The sequence below is a fragment of the Hibiscus syriacus genome, unplaced genomic scaffold (genome assembly GCF_006381635.1).
Source record: "Hibiscus syriacus cultivar Baekdansim isolate YM2019G1 unplaced genomic scaffold, ASM638163v2 tig00111331_pilon, whole genome shotgun sequence".
Lineage (NCBI taxonomy): Eukaryota > Viridiplantae > Streptophyta > Magnoliopsida > Malvales > Malvaceae > Hibiscus > Hibiscus syriacus.
The window spans coordinates 1,013,019-1,027,582 of NW_024063060.1; the positions used below are offsets into that span (position 1 = coordinate 1,013,019).

Here is a 14,564-nt window from a genome sequence, read left to right on the forward strand (position 1 = left end):
GTATTATATCACAATTTAAGAATTCAATAGTTTAACAGTGCATACAAAGTAATTTTTCTTCATACAAATATAACAAAATTAGGGCCAATAATCATATGAGTTGAGATTTTTTCTAGAAAATATCAATAGATAAAATTGTCTTTGGATGAATCACTGTTGAATGTATCAGTGATCAATACGCTCAGTGTATGTATCTATTAAATTTAATTCCCATGCATGAATTAACTATGAAAATATGTAGATGTGAAGTGAAAATAAGAATGATGAAATCAAAAAATATTTAGATTTGAATACCAAACATTGCAGATATCCATCCTAGACTGTCCTGCCCTCTATTGATATATTCAGAGAGTTCACCATTTAACAGAAAATACAGAGAAGTTAGCAAAACCAAAATCTGTAGAAAGTAATCGTAGTTCATGATCGACTGCACCGAGCAAAGCGTCTCCTGTGGGTTTTCCGACATCGATAGCATGGGAATACCGTACCATACAACATTTTGCCAAAGTCAAAATCACAGACCGGTCACCGTCTCATTGCCGGTTCATTGGTGATGAGGACTGGTCTCTCCCACCATACCACCAACGAGAATACACAAGGGCAGCAACCTACAGCATTTATTAGCCCTCAGATTTTGGGGAATGCCTTACGCATACTAGATCTTCCAATTTGTTGCCATCTATTTTGTACATAGAAACACCTTCCATTTGCTTATAATGATCTTGTGCTTCCTTTCTTAAGCTCTCAAAAGGCATGGTTTCCCATTTGCTGTAATTTGAGTGTTTCCTCACATCACTCATGTCTGAAGATCCTGAAATAGGCCCACTTTTGTCTGGGTCCACATTACCCCAAACCTTGCAACTAACAAACTGTCCCTCAGCCGCTGGACCCCTTTTTAAGTGCAAAGCAGCAGCATGAGCTCTGCTCATCATTTCTCTACTAGGTACATCTGACCAGTCCTGCTCCCTCTTGGCTCTCATGGGAGAATGGATCCTAATAACCTGGAAAGCAAGAAAAAAAAACATGAATGTAGATCTAAAGGATAAAATTGGAATTAAAAGCCCTTGGCCTTTTGCAGGGTGCAAGTATCATACACCAAGGCACTCTAGTAGTTGATAGTATGCTCTTCCTTGAAGCGGATTATGCCCTTTCCTTGGCGTCGAGAAGTACCTTGTCCTAAAAAAAACATCGTGAAATATAAGCAAGAGATTGGGAAGAAAGCATAAGATGTACCATTACCACATGCACAACGTATCCAATTCACCAAGATCGTAAGGATTCAGTTGAGAAAATGTTGGAGAATATCTCAACTGTTTTCTATCAGATGTAAATTGTAATATTTATAAGTCAAATTTTATCTTCAACAATCAACCACTAATAAAAAAACTTGTTGAAACCAGGCTAAATCACTTGACTTCCATTCTTCAAAATAGAAATTAGATATTAAAGGCATTCTTCTTCACTTGAACTAACAAAAGTCAGTCTGTGATACTATCTTTAATAGATTTAAGTTTCAACCTGAAACCAATTGTAGAGAAAACAATAAAGAGGAAAATGGATTTCATATGAAACTTTGATGAGGGGCAATAGAATCAGAAGAGAGAGCATCCACAGAGATGAGTAAAGAATAATAGAAGAAGTAACTGACCATTCAGTATAGCCTGGATCGACAGTGAAACCATATATATCAACAATATCACACATAGAAAGTGCAAGCTCTATGGATTTCATTCCAGTTCCTTTGGCACCCCTACGTAGAACAATTCCTTGAAAAAGATAAACAGGATTTGGAATCATCTGCGACAGAAAACAACAAAATATTTTAACTTGACACAGCAAAAGGAACATACAAATCAAGTTCTTGTAATCATCACTAGAAAACAACAGAATTCCTTAAAAGATATCTAGCAAGAACAAGTACCAATAGAAAACAATAATAAATAATAACAATAGGGCATCAATCTAAGGGTTGCTGCAATTTTTGTCAGATAACTGACATCTAGTGCTCTAAAATCAAATAAGCCATCATAGCAGCAAACTTTAATTCTGTTCCTTAATCACACAACCAACTACTGAAAAATAAACATTTTTTATTTCCTGAGATATGACTCTCACCTTTATCATATCATTAAAGTCCCTATGAGTGACACTCTTGATTATCAGTACCTCATTATCTGCATAGAAAAAAAAATAATTGTCACTAGGCTTTAACATCATATTAAGAAGTCGATGGGACACATTTTCGGGCAAGTAGAATATATGTACATAAAACATATAGAGAGAGAGGCACCTTTCTCTTCCCTGCAAATGCAGTTAGTGAAATGAAATAGGATGAAATTGGAAGGGGAAATTTTAAATTTTAAATGAAGAGCATTTTCAAAATGCTAGCATTTGCAATTATTTTGTTTGGGTAAATATTTCTTCAAAATGAAATTTAGGCTATTGGAATTTCATGAGATGAAAGAAATAATAAAGAAGACTAGAGATATTAACAATAAAACATGTCTATTAGACAATATGCAAATTATGTATCATTAGATTTTTTAAAATGTGTACATATCATTAATATATAAAGATAACTATCAAAAATATATTTATAGAGTTGAGCTAAATGATATTTTATGTTGAGACATGTGAGATAAAGTGAAAGAATTTGAAAAGCCCCTTTTAGGTGGAATTTCAATAGGGAATTTGAAATGCTCAAATCTCCTGTCAAAAGTCCTCATAAAATTTGAAATTCTCCAATACTACCCAAACCATCAAGTAAATTCAATTTTAAATTTTTGATATCCTTGACTGAAATGAAATTCTCCTTCAAATACCTGACCCATACTCACCATAAGAGCAAGCAAAATAAGCATTCCAGGACTTTATTAGCAACATTAACATTGAAGGCACTCACCAGATCCCTTGAGAATCTTAGCCATGTTTCGAGCAGCACCCCTTACTACAAGGCGGAAATCCCTCTTAAGACCAACATATTTGGCATATTTCTGTTTAGTGAGTGATAACGGAGATAAGAATTCACACGGACTAATATCAAATTAAGCCAGAACAGCAATGAACCAAAGGCCATGCAGCCTCATGAAAGAGATAATGATGAAAAAACAAAGTGAAATTTACTACTAATTCATTTAAGTTTAAGAAAAGTAAAAGGGAGTCTGAAATCCTAGTAGAACATGCACATACACACACACACACACATGCAGAATTAATTGCTTCTAGGAGAAATCATTTGTAACCTATCGCATTCCTTGAGGCGATGTAAAGGAAAACTAAATCAATTCAAAGAAAAAATCTTGAAAGTTATCAGATTCGGATAACTTGGTTTGGGTGTTATATTTCCAATTTACCTCATTGACAGGAGCTTCATTGTCTCGTATAACAGCATCATGACTATCAATTTCTTCCCCAAATGTGGTCTTTAAGAGATCACCTGAGTTCCCAACAACTGCACATGTGCGAAACTGACGTGGATGGAAAGGGGGTTTTGCTGGTAGAAGCATATTAAGATTTTCTTCACAAAGAGTTCGATTGTAACATTTAGCAGCTCCCCTACAAGCCACAAGAAACACAGTTCACATGCTTACATAATTCCAAAAGACAATTTTTACAGCAATTTTGCTTAAAACCAAATCTGAGAATTGGAAAATATAAGCCATTGTATATGTGGATATAAAATCATACAATTGTGCAATCCTTTTGGCTGCATAGTCCAACCATCCGTCTGGCCGAACATCTAGATATTCTCTAGTCAAGATTGTTGTCATGTTACGATACTGCATTTATAAAAATGTCATTAGGACAGAAAACTCCTCAGTGGAAAAATATCCAAGGAAAAGGATTGGACATTAACCTGCTCCCACAAGAGAATGGCATCACAAATATCATAATTATACTCCAATGGTTCATAAATCTTAAACTGCTCATTATACTGCAATCATAGAGGGAGAACAATAAGCAGAAGAAGGCATTGAACATAAATGAAGCAAAAAAGTGGGAAGGGATGCATTATTGAGAGAAAAGAAAGAGAACCGGACCCAAGTGCTGTTTGTGCCTTCAGGAAACTTAAGAATCAATTTGCAATGATCAATAATATGTGCAGTGAGCCCAAGTCCTCTATTCTCCTACATTGAATTCAAGTTCAGTAAATTCAGACTTCCACAAAAAATATACAATCATTATCAACACACATATGCATATTATTCTCGACAAAATGAACATTTAGATTCAACAAAACTAGTCCAAGTTTTTTATCATTATGTTATGCAACATGAAATAGAAACAAGATGGGAACATCATCCTAGCTTTTGTTTTTATCTTATGACTGGATTTTAGCGAACATTTGGTATAGGAAAAGTGACTTCCATCTATTCACCTGTAAGAATTGAGGGAATGCCAGCCAAATAAATTCTTTATGTAAGAAGGGAGGATTTGTTGCAAAGACTGTAAGGTGACCAGGGACAATTGTTTCTACACAACATTAGCATCTAGTTTTAGGTGTTCATTTGAATAAGAAATATAAAAAAGCAAGACTTATCCTAGATCCTAGGCTTAAATGAGAAGGATAAAAAAGAGACAGGCATTTTTACTGGATAGACTAACTCAAGAGGCTAATTGAGAACTGAGAAGACAATTTCAAACCTAGTGTAATATGGAATAAAATGGTTGATTGGGCTAAATGGGTGCCTAAGGAGTAACAGAGGGCTCTAAGAAATATAAACTAGCAAAGAAAGAGGCCAAAAAAGTATTACGGAAGGTTAAAATGATAGAAAAAATATATTTTTAAGCTATTATACAATATTTACGAAAACAAACTTAAATTGTGGAAAATCAATTTCATTTAATACCAAGATGATCCACCATGGTAGTGATTCAGCTCTTGTGTGTAATTATTGAGAAATTTAGTGTTAGAACAAGAAGTATACATGATTTTTATTAATTTTGAGCAAATTTATAATATGGTATATGCTAAATGAATTTTCAATGTAAAAAACTTGGAGTGGATTGATGGTTGAGTTTTTATTAAAGTAAATGTGTAGCAAGAACCAGGGTTGAGTTCTTTTCGCTCTTTATCATCGTAATAGATGAGATACTAAAAGGCATTCAAGATTAAATATTTATGTGTATGATACTAGCATCAGATCAAAGAAGTGATTAAAACTGAATTAGGGTTGGGAAGACAAACTCCATAAGCTAGGGGGTTTAAATTCAATGGATAACATTCAATCACGCTCGACGGTCAAGTTGGATGTGTAGTAAGCCTAGGTAAAGCACATTTATAAAAGAAGATATTTGCATTTAAGTTGAGATAGACGATACAAAGAACAAGGTAAATAGTTGAAAGCAAGATAAACAAAATAAAGAATGGTTGTAGATAATAGAATGATTCGAATAGGAGGATTGGTGTACCGGATTTAAATATTTTTTCTTGAATTTATGGCAAACAATATTCAATGGAAATAAATAAAAGCTTAAAACTATAACAGGAAAATAACTAACCACGCATTGTTGAACGCTGGTTTGAAACTCGGATAAAATCCTGACTTCCTGGGGATTGAGATCTGATACCCGCACTTGTTCTTTACTAAGATCTGTGTTCTTTTTAATAGGACCTGAAAACCAAGAATAAAATTAAGCAATGTACAGAAATAAGATCATTAAAAAAGGAGAAGAAATACCTGAGAAGAGAGAAGATTGGATTCCGAAAATAAGAATAGAAAATAATGCAGCTGCACAGACAAGAGGGAGAATAGCGGATTTCTTGTGAGACTGAAACTGAGAACGAGATCTCATTGTTTTCCACTTTCAATCCTGCTACTACTCTGTTCTCAGTTGAAAATTCGATTTATTTCTCGCTGAAAGTAATCGGCTGGTTACAAAATCACGCTTAACCTATTCCTGTTCTGATTTCTGAGTTTAGAGGTCGTGTTCAAACAAACAGAAATATTTTGGAATTGGGATTCTGGGTTGATGTTAAATCGAGGCCAAAATCAGTGAGTAAAGAAAGGAGACAGTTTTCTGTATTGCATGCCAAGATTGACACCGATAGTTCCACATTTTCCGAATCTAAATCCAGCCCAAGTTACCACCTTTAGAGAAACAAAGCTGAAGCCCAATCCCTTCCAAAAGAATTGATATTGAAAAAAAAAGAGCTTTTAATGGAACGAGTGATGAAATTGTTAATTTCAATTAAAAAGGATTACTATAAACTGATGTTACCTGATTTCTTTCATTAAATCAATTTCATTGTAGTTGTATTATTTGTTCTACTTCTACGGTCGAATGAAATCAGATTTTTTTATTATCTAAACTCGACTTGAAAATTAAATTTTATTCATATTGATCTTATCTACATTTAGAGAGGTTCCACCCTACCTGAAACTGGACTCGACTTTTGATGATAAAATCTTATATTGATTTAATCTAATCCGACTCAACACAAATATGTAAATATATATATATAAAAAGTAAAATAAGATTAAAATGATATTATATAAAAATATATTATTATATTATCTAAATATATAAGGGACGATTATAATATCAAATCGAATCCAACAAAAAAAAATCACCTTGAACCCCAACTTAACCCCATCCTTCAAAAATACTAGCCTGCGTCTATCCAAACGTGAATTCTCATAAAGAGTGCAAAAGTTTAACAATGGTTCGTTCATAGCTGTTCTTTTATTTATGTGATCGCGTGATGAATTGTGTACTAATATTTTTTATGTGTAGACTTTTGTATACATTTTGATAGCTTAAACATGAAAGTTTCTTTAACCAAAGTTTTTTCTCGGGGACAAAATTCATAGTTTATTCTTATAATTAGGTTGTTTGTTAGAACATTGGATACTCTGTGCTTTCTGTTGTTTTCACAATTTGTGATTTCCTTTGGTTCACATTATCTATTTTTTATTAGTCTGAAATGATTATAAGGTAATATTTATTTAGTTTTTTTAACTATTAACAATGTAAACACATTACAAACGTAACTGCTTGAACTTAAAACCTTTAGAAAGAACAACATGCTCTTCTACCATTGAGATCACTCGATAAATTCTACATTGTCTAGGACCATAGATTCGTAATATGTTGCACAGAATACGAATAAGTAGCAGTTTTTTTTCCCATGCCATCGATCTTGCAAAGCCTTCATTTGTGAGTATTTTCTTAAATAAACAGAGACTGAACTTCTTACAAAACTAATGTCTACTGACTAAATAATTCACAACCTAAATGAGATTCTGAAAGTTGGAATATAGAAGCAACCGAAATAATTTCACTGCTTTTTTGCCATTCCTCTTGCTACTGCTATCTTCTAAGATGATACAAAGTTCAGTTGAAAAATACTAAAGAAAAAAAGGTAAAACAAATGCCAACATTTCAAAGATTTTACAATCATGATTGTTACTGAACTTCCTATCAAAAAAAAAATTATTGTTACTGAACAAGGTCAAATGGCCTTTACCTTCACGTTTTTGGTCTTTTGCTTAGCAATGCAACGATCAATTTGTATGCATGTCCGTCAGATCTTAAGTTATCCATAGAACTTCTCAAATAACTTCATCACTGAATGTTCTTAAGCAAATGCTCCACCATAATTATCTGTTGTGCTGTGCTCAGAGATTCCGAGTTCATGATTGCATTAGCAACAACAACAATGGTGTCTGGAGAGGCAGCATTCACCTTCGATAAAACACCAGCATTAGAGTAGTCTTAGCATTACAGAAGTTTTGAATAGAGTTATAACTTCTATTAAGTAGAAAAGAAAAATCAGTGGCTTAAATGAGTTTTATATTTGAATTGATGAGGGAAAGGAACCGTAGCATACCCAAACCCGACCGTTTAAGCCAACAGCTATTTCAAAGGAGAGTTTCTTGCCAAGGGCCTCAAGAACCGGACATGTTGGTGAACTTAACAGCCTGTAAAACCAGAAAGAGAGAGAGATAAGACCGGCAATGATAAAAATAGAAACTTACGTATCTCAAATAAACATAGAGCTGACTCACTTTCTTGATAAGCCAGTTGAAGTTTCAAACATGTATCCATCTTTGAGGGGGCCAAATTCAGCAGCTTTTCCATTGGCTATACAAAAAAGACATTAAAGGTAATCTCCATACGAAAATAAGACATTTACAAGGAAAAAATGCATTTGTTGGTGCAAATATAAGGGTCTGTTGACTAACCATCAGTGCAGGACAATTCAGGGTTCATGCCAAAGTTTGCCTTCACAACCCGAAGATAAAGAAGAGTACCAACCTGCAGTGAAAAGAATCATACACAAACATGTGTGACTGAGACAAGATACCACATTAATAATTGCAAACATGTGCACACAAAATTCAGAAAACAAACCAATTTCTAGTTTGTAACTTCAAGAATATTGAGAATTAATCTCAGAACATTGCTGGCAAGTTACACATTGGTGCGCAAAGAAAGGAAATTCAGTTGAAATATGATATTTGCATAAATAATCACTCTACGATACTCTGATAGTCTGATTTATGCCATATAAAATTTTGATAAAGCTACACAAATATCAATAAATCAGTGATGCTGTACCATGAATCCGGAAGGTCCAAGGTTCAAACAAGATAACTGGTCTTGTTTTCCTCAGGAAATAATGTTCCTCCAGAAGGAACAATCCAAACAATCCCATTGGAAATAAGATTGAATTATGAAAGATTCCACTAATGTATGTCCACGAGTTACTACAGCATAAGAACATCTAGATGAAATGCAGTGGCTTGTCATAATTAACGAAACATGAACTGAAAGTATCCATACCTCAAACTTTGGTATATTTCTCCTGGTCCCCCCTTCAAATGCAAGCACAGGCAAAAAGGCCAAAGCAGGTCCTTTGATGTCAATCAGAAAATTCTGGAAGGAGAAAAGGAACAATAAAATAATGAGAGAAAGGCTAATTTCCATTTCTGAAAAGCAGATTTACCTTTTAAAATTATGAAACACAAGAAAAATAATATTTATATGCAACTCATCAAAATACGGATCATTACAACTAGAAAGGACATGGTAGACGTAGATAAGAAAAAGGACATGGTAGACAACCATATTCAAACAGGGTACAAGACATAATTAGTTTCAAAGCAATATATTTTTTTGCCTGTGTTAGTTGCTCCAAGATGCAGAATCTATTGTGGAAGAGTCAAACATTCTCCTCCATGTAATTTTATTCTTTCTTCTTTCATTGTGAAACCGAAACAAGTTCCACTGTACAAGATGACAGTGACAGTTGCAAAGTTGTAGCAGTTTACATGGCACCATGCCACAGCAGCTGCACCAGTGGTCAAATTCTCTCTTCATCGCAAAATAGTAAATATACCGTTGTTTAATTAAATATGTCCATCGAGGTGGAAAATGCAAGCCCGGTTATATGAACGTAAATTGGGTGACCGCTATCAAACTCTGAAAATGAAAGTCAACCTTGCACTTAGCCAAAAGAACTTCTGAGAGAGACAGGACAGCTACTTGTGCTATGTCACTGTTATTAGATAGGTAATCTTCATAAGAAATTGCCAATGAATCCCTAGTGCTTCACCTTGTGTATAGTCTCTCAACTTTTAGGCTTCAATAGTCTTTGAAAACTTGGGCAATGTAGAGTCTTCAAGTTCAGTTCTCCAGTGAGCATGGATAATTCATATAGCTAGTTGAGAGTAGCATAGACAAACTTTTATGCAGTAGGCACTTAAACCAGCAAAAGTTAGGAAGTGACATTTGAATCCATTTTTATCAAGAAACTAAATCTAATTTTATGTCCTCCCTAATTCATTGTTTACCATACCAAATACTTATTTTCAGCTAAATATCTCCTTAACTAACCTCATTGAGATTTTTCTCACTGAATCAACAGTTTGCTTATGGTGCATAACAAGCACAGATATTGTCGTTTGCCATCTTTGCCACTCCATGCATGTCCTTTTACTGAAGTTGAATGGAAGCAGAAGGGAAAGAAACTACTACGCAATAGAAACCAAATTTAACCAGGTACATGCAAAAGCATCATCTTATTTGGAGATTAACTGCTTTTCAAAAGCTTAACACTAAGTTATACTGAAAATCAGTTATTACTTACGCGTTCTCATAAGATCAATCCATCTTAAAATTTTCATACTGAATCTGTGAGATACTGAGATTACAATATGATCTTTGCGAATAAGCTCCAAAATTTCCAGATAGTTTCTATCAATTTACATAAAAACTTCTCTATGATCATTTCATGAAATCTTCTTTTGCTTTTCTCTCATCTGTTTAAGAGAATACAGGAATTACATTATTACAATAAGGCACTATTAACATAGTTGGACTTTCATTTTTCCTTTATTCTGTTATACCCAAAGACAGTTGATCCCTCTCTTTTTGCTAGCCTTTATCACAGAACAGCATCACCTACTACCCTTCATGGTCGTAAAGTCAAAATCAAGAGAAGCAGAAGAAGAAAAACTAGAAAGAACTCTGAACTTTCCTTGCGTAATCTATATTACCCAACCAAATACACCATTTCGGTTTGGAGCTAGATGGAGTTCTTGGATGTACAAGTGTGTCTCAACTGCTTCCATTTCGGTTTTGGTAAATGGCACACCTACGGAGAAAATTCACACTACTAGAGGATTAAGACAGGGCTGTTCATTATCTCCTATGTTGTTCAATTTGGGAGGTGAATTGCTACATTTACTGTTGGTGAAAGCAGTAGACAAGGGGCTGTTTTCAGATTTTGAATTAGGCTCTAATGAACGTTCTTTCATGTTATCACATTTGCAATTTGCGGATAACTTAATAATTTTTAGCAAGGCTTCTACTCATGATTTGGTGAATATTAGAAGGGTGCTTTTAATTTATGAACTGCTGGTAGGTCTGAAGTTGAATCTAACTAAGAGCAGAATTTTTGGAATTAATGTGGAGGAGCAGGAGTTAGCTTCTTGGGCCAAGGAAATAGGTTGTGTAAGGGGAGCTTATCCATCGGAGTACTTAGGTCTAACGTTGGGGGCCAAGAGGAATTCACTTTCCTTGTGGGAACCGGTTGTACAAAAATTTTATAACAGTTTGGCTGGTTGGAAGGCTAAGTCTTTATCACTGCTGGAAGGGCAGTCTTGGTCAAATCAGTGTTGTGCTCTCTTTCAATTTATTACCTTTCTATTTTTCGGATCCCTATTAGTGTACTCAACAAATTAAACTCTATCATGGCATCTTTCCTATAGGGGGGTCGACAGAAAAAAAGAACATTCATTGGGTCAAATGGGAATTGGTGTGTAAGCTAAAGAAGTTGGGGGGTTTAGGGATTCCGAATCTGTTGCTATTAAACAAGGCTCTTATGGGGAAATGGGTGTGGAAATTTGTTGCAGAAAAAAAGCTCTTGGTGGAAAACAGTTGTGTGTTGTGTATACAATATGGATCCAAATTCAATGATGATCCGGAATACTTGGACAGCACGTACTTCTTGGATTTGAAGAGGAGTTGTTAAGAACTTCTTTTCAAGTGATGAATTTGGGGATTGTTTTAGGAAAAATTTGTGTGTGAGAGCTGGAAATGGAGAAACAATGCAGTTTTAGCATGATGTATGGTTGGGTTCGGTTCCTCTGAAAGATAGGTTTCCAAGGCTATTTGCTCTTTCGAATAACAAAGGGGGTAAGGTTGCAAAATTCAGATTGTATAATGATTCGGGTTGGGTCTGGGATATTCAAACGAGAAGGAATTTGGTGGATTGGGAGGTTGAGCAATGGCTGCAACTTATCTCTCTGTTGAACAATTCTTCATTGTCTTTAGTAGAGGAAGATTGTTGGATTTGGTTGGGAAATGGAGAGGGTTGTTTTATAGCAAAATCATGCATGGAAATTTATTTTGATAGAGAGGGTAATGATGAAATAGAAGGTAATTGGGTAAGACATGTTTGGAAAGGGGTAGCTCCACCACGAGTGGAAACTTTTGTTTGGCAACTTGCTGATCGTAGAGTAGCGGTGAAGGAGGAACTGCTGAAGAGAGGAGTAACTGGGGTTGAAGACACTATGTGCCCAATGTGCAGGAAGTGCAATGAGTCGGTCTCACATTTGTTTCTACACTGTAATGTGGTGTGGGATTTGTGGGCTAAGTTTTTAAAGTACTGGAATGTTTTCTTTGTGGTTCCTGAGAAGTTGATGGATTTCTTAATTGCGTGGGATGAGCTAGTTCCGAGTTCTCACATATGGAAGTTTATTCCAAGGGATGTGTTGTGGTCGGTTTGGAAATGTAGGAATGAGGTGATTTTTCATAAAGGGAAGGTAGATTCTGCGTTGTTGTTCTTCATTACACGATTCAGAATTGTTTCTTGGTTTGGAACTTCATTTAAGGATGTTCATATTCCTTTCGATTCTTTGGTGGGGGATTTAAAACTAGCAGACTTGCATGGCAGTCTGAAAAAGAGGTCTCCTTTTTCTTCTAGGTGGAGTCCTCCTCCGGAAGGGTTCTTAAAAGTAAACGTTGATGGTGCAATGGTCAAAGGTTGGGTAAGGGTGGAATAGGTGGATTGATTAGGGATGGCAGTGGTACGTTGCTCGGGTCGTTTTCAGAGAAGGTAGGGGGAGGTCCTCCTTTACTCGCAGAGCTATTGGCGATCAAAAGAGGGTTGATTCTTATTGAGGAAGTTGATTATAGTCCAAGTCAGAGGATTATTTTGGAATCGGATTCGACTAATGCTCTGAAGTGGATTAAAAATCCGAACCTTAGTACTACTTTGTTTCAATCCTTGGTGAGGGATATAGCTACTCGTGTGGAAAGGAAGGGTATTATCACAAGGCATATTTCGAGAGCTTCAAATTGGGAAGCGGATGAATTAGCTAAAGCTGGTATAGGTTGATTTTTAGGTTTGTGCAGTGGTTTAAGGTGTTCTGCCTTGGTTGTTCTTTAAGGGAGTTATTAGGGTGTGTTATGTATTCAGTGTTATGGGTTATATGCTATGATGTGGAGGTGTATTATTGTTCATATTAATAAAAGTTAGAGGCACTCTTTTCCTCCTTCCTAGGTCCTTCATGTTATGTTTGTAACATGTAGGATATGAAGGGGGTTTTAATGAGACCTTATTCTATCCAAAAAAAAATACTCCATAAGAGAAAAACCAAATTGATTTCGCTCCCCTGATACACCACCCATCAAAATAGAATACAAATATTTCACGCACTAAAAAGAAAAGGCGAGCATTTAAAGTACTTCACTTCATACAATACAAAGAAAAAAGTGAACTATCAAAACATTCAACATTTAGTTAACAACTAAATAAGGACTTACATCTGCTTTAGAGTCTACCACAATAGCTAGAACAGTATCTTCCACGCAAGGCACATACTGTTTAAAGAAACAACGAAATATAACTGTGATATTGAAAATAAGGGAACAATAATCAGAAAATCTTTCATTGGCACTATAATTAAGGAGTTATACAAGCATGGAGCTAACCCTTTTTTGAGAACTTTCAACCCAGTACTTATTTGGTTTCGAGAATCTAAGTGTTCCAGCCTTCATCGCAGGAATAGCATCACAATCCTAGGGGAAAAAAGAAATCCATCCACTTTACATTATCATTTATTAAAAAACTTTTAAAGACCAAACAAAAAATAGATAAAGGGGTTGTGAGAGAAACAGACAGACCTGACGGAGACCACCACCTAGCTTGATGGTCTGGTTGGTCATGGAGGATAGGTCAAGCACCACATCCCCTGGAACCTAATACATATACACACACGTGAGAATTGGATAAACAATCAAAAATCAAAAGCATGCAGGGAAGAAAAAATAGAAGAAATAGATAACATCATAACTTACTACAGTCGAATCAATGAAGCTTGCCGGCGAACTGGACTTTTTATTTTCCATTGAAAATTCCTCTTTTTCCTATTTTGAAGCTGCCAAATCTGTTGAACGAGCGGAGTTGGTATAAACAAAAATCATCACGAATTACAGAAAAGCTAAAATAACTCTAATGCATCACCAAATTGATATATTGAATTGAGTTCTAAAAATAAATACAAAGCTTCACCAATACTCTTAGCTTATTTTAATCCAAACGTATGGTGTACATAATAGGATGTTCTAAATCTCAATATCTGTTGCCTTATATTACAAGATTAATCAAAGAGATTTTGAGCAAAAGAAAACTTACATTGGTGGTTGATGTGGGTTAATTTCAGTGGCTGACGGCTCAGCTGTGGGTGGAGCAACCGAGCAAAGCAAGCCAAGGGAAACGGTGATGTGGCCGTCGGCTAAGGGAGGCTGAGAGTGGGACGGAATGTCGGGCTGTGTAATCGAGTTTTTAAGGGGCTAACGGCTATTTGCCTTCGATCCTCCTTTATAACTTTCTTGTAGGGTTTAGTTTTTATTCAAGTATTTCATTATGGGTAAATTACAAGTGTAGAAGCTAAACTTTCTAATAATTCATATTTTACTCAATCAACTTTATAAATTGTTTTTTCTATCACTCGACTGTTAATTCCATAACAGTGTTATAACGTGGCATATTTTAAAATTTAATAGAAAAATAATGTGAAATTAAAAATCCAAATGGGACCCAATCTCAC

The 14,564-nt window shown here is 35.2% G+C and overlaps 2 protein-coding genes across 2 annotated transcripts; both read right to left on the minus strand.

Moving 5' to 3' along the window:
* Positions 1–332: 332 nt before the first annotated feature.
* LOC120158853 (sialyltransferase-like protein 1) lies at positions 333–5,943 on the minus strand. Its single transcript, XM_039169587.1, has 11 exons — positions 5,682–5,943; positions 5,503–5,615; positions 4,041–4,127; positions 3,857–3,934; positions 3,688–3,779; positions 3,354–3,555; positions 2,903–2,993; positions 2,116–2,174; positions 1,649–1,797; positions 1,095–1,176; positions 333–1,001 (listed from the first exon to the last, which is right to left on the minus strand). Exons 1-11 carry the CDS (start codon positions 5,794–5,796, stop codon positions 621–623), a joined length of 1,449 nt encoding a protein of 482 aa, XP_039025518.1. The 5' UTR covers positions 5,797–5,943; the 3' UTR covers positions 333–620.
* Positions 5,944–7,458: 1,515 nt separating this feature from the next.
* On the minus strand, positions 7,459–14,297 carry LOC120158846 (putative exosome complex component rrp40). The gene is made up of 10 exons (XM_039169576.1): positions 14,150–14,297; positions 13,813–13,901; positions 13,639–13,713; positions 13,447–13,533; positions 13,279–13,335; positions 8,791–8,883; positions 8,190–8,262; positions 8,013–8,088; positions 7,835–7,925; positions 7,459–7,689 (listed from the first exon to the last, which is right to left on the minus strand). Exons 2-10 carry the CDS (start codon positions 13,861–13,863, stop codon positions 7,570–7,572), a joined length of 723 nt encoding a protein of 240 aa, XP_039025507.1. The 5' UTR covers positions 13,864–13,901; positions 14,150–14,297; the 3' UTR covers positions 7,459–7,569.
* Positions 14,298–14,564: the final 267 nt, after the last annotated feature.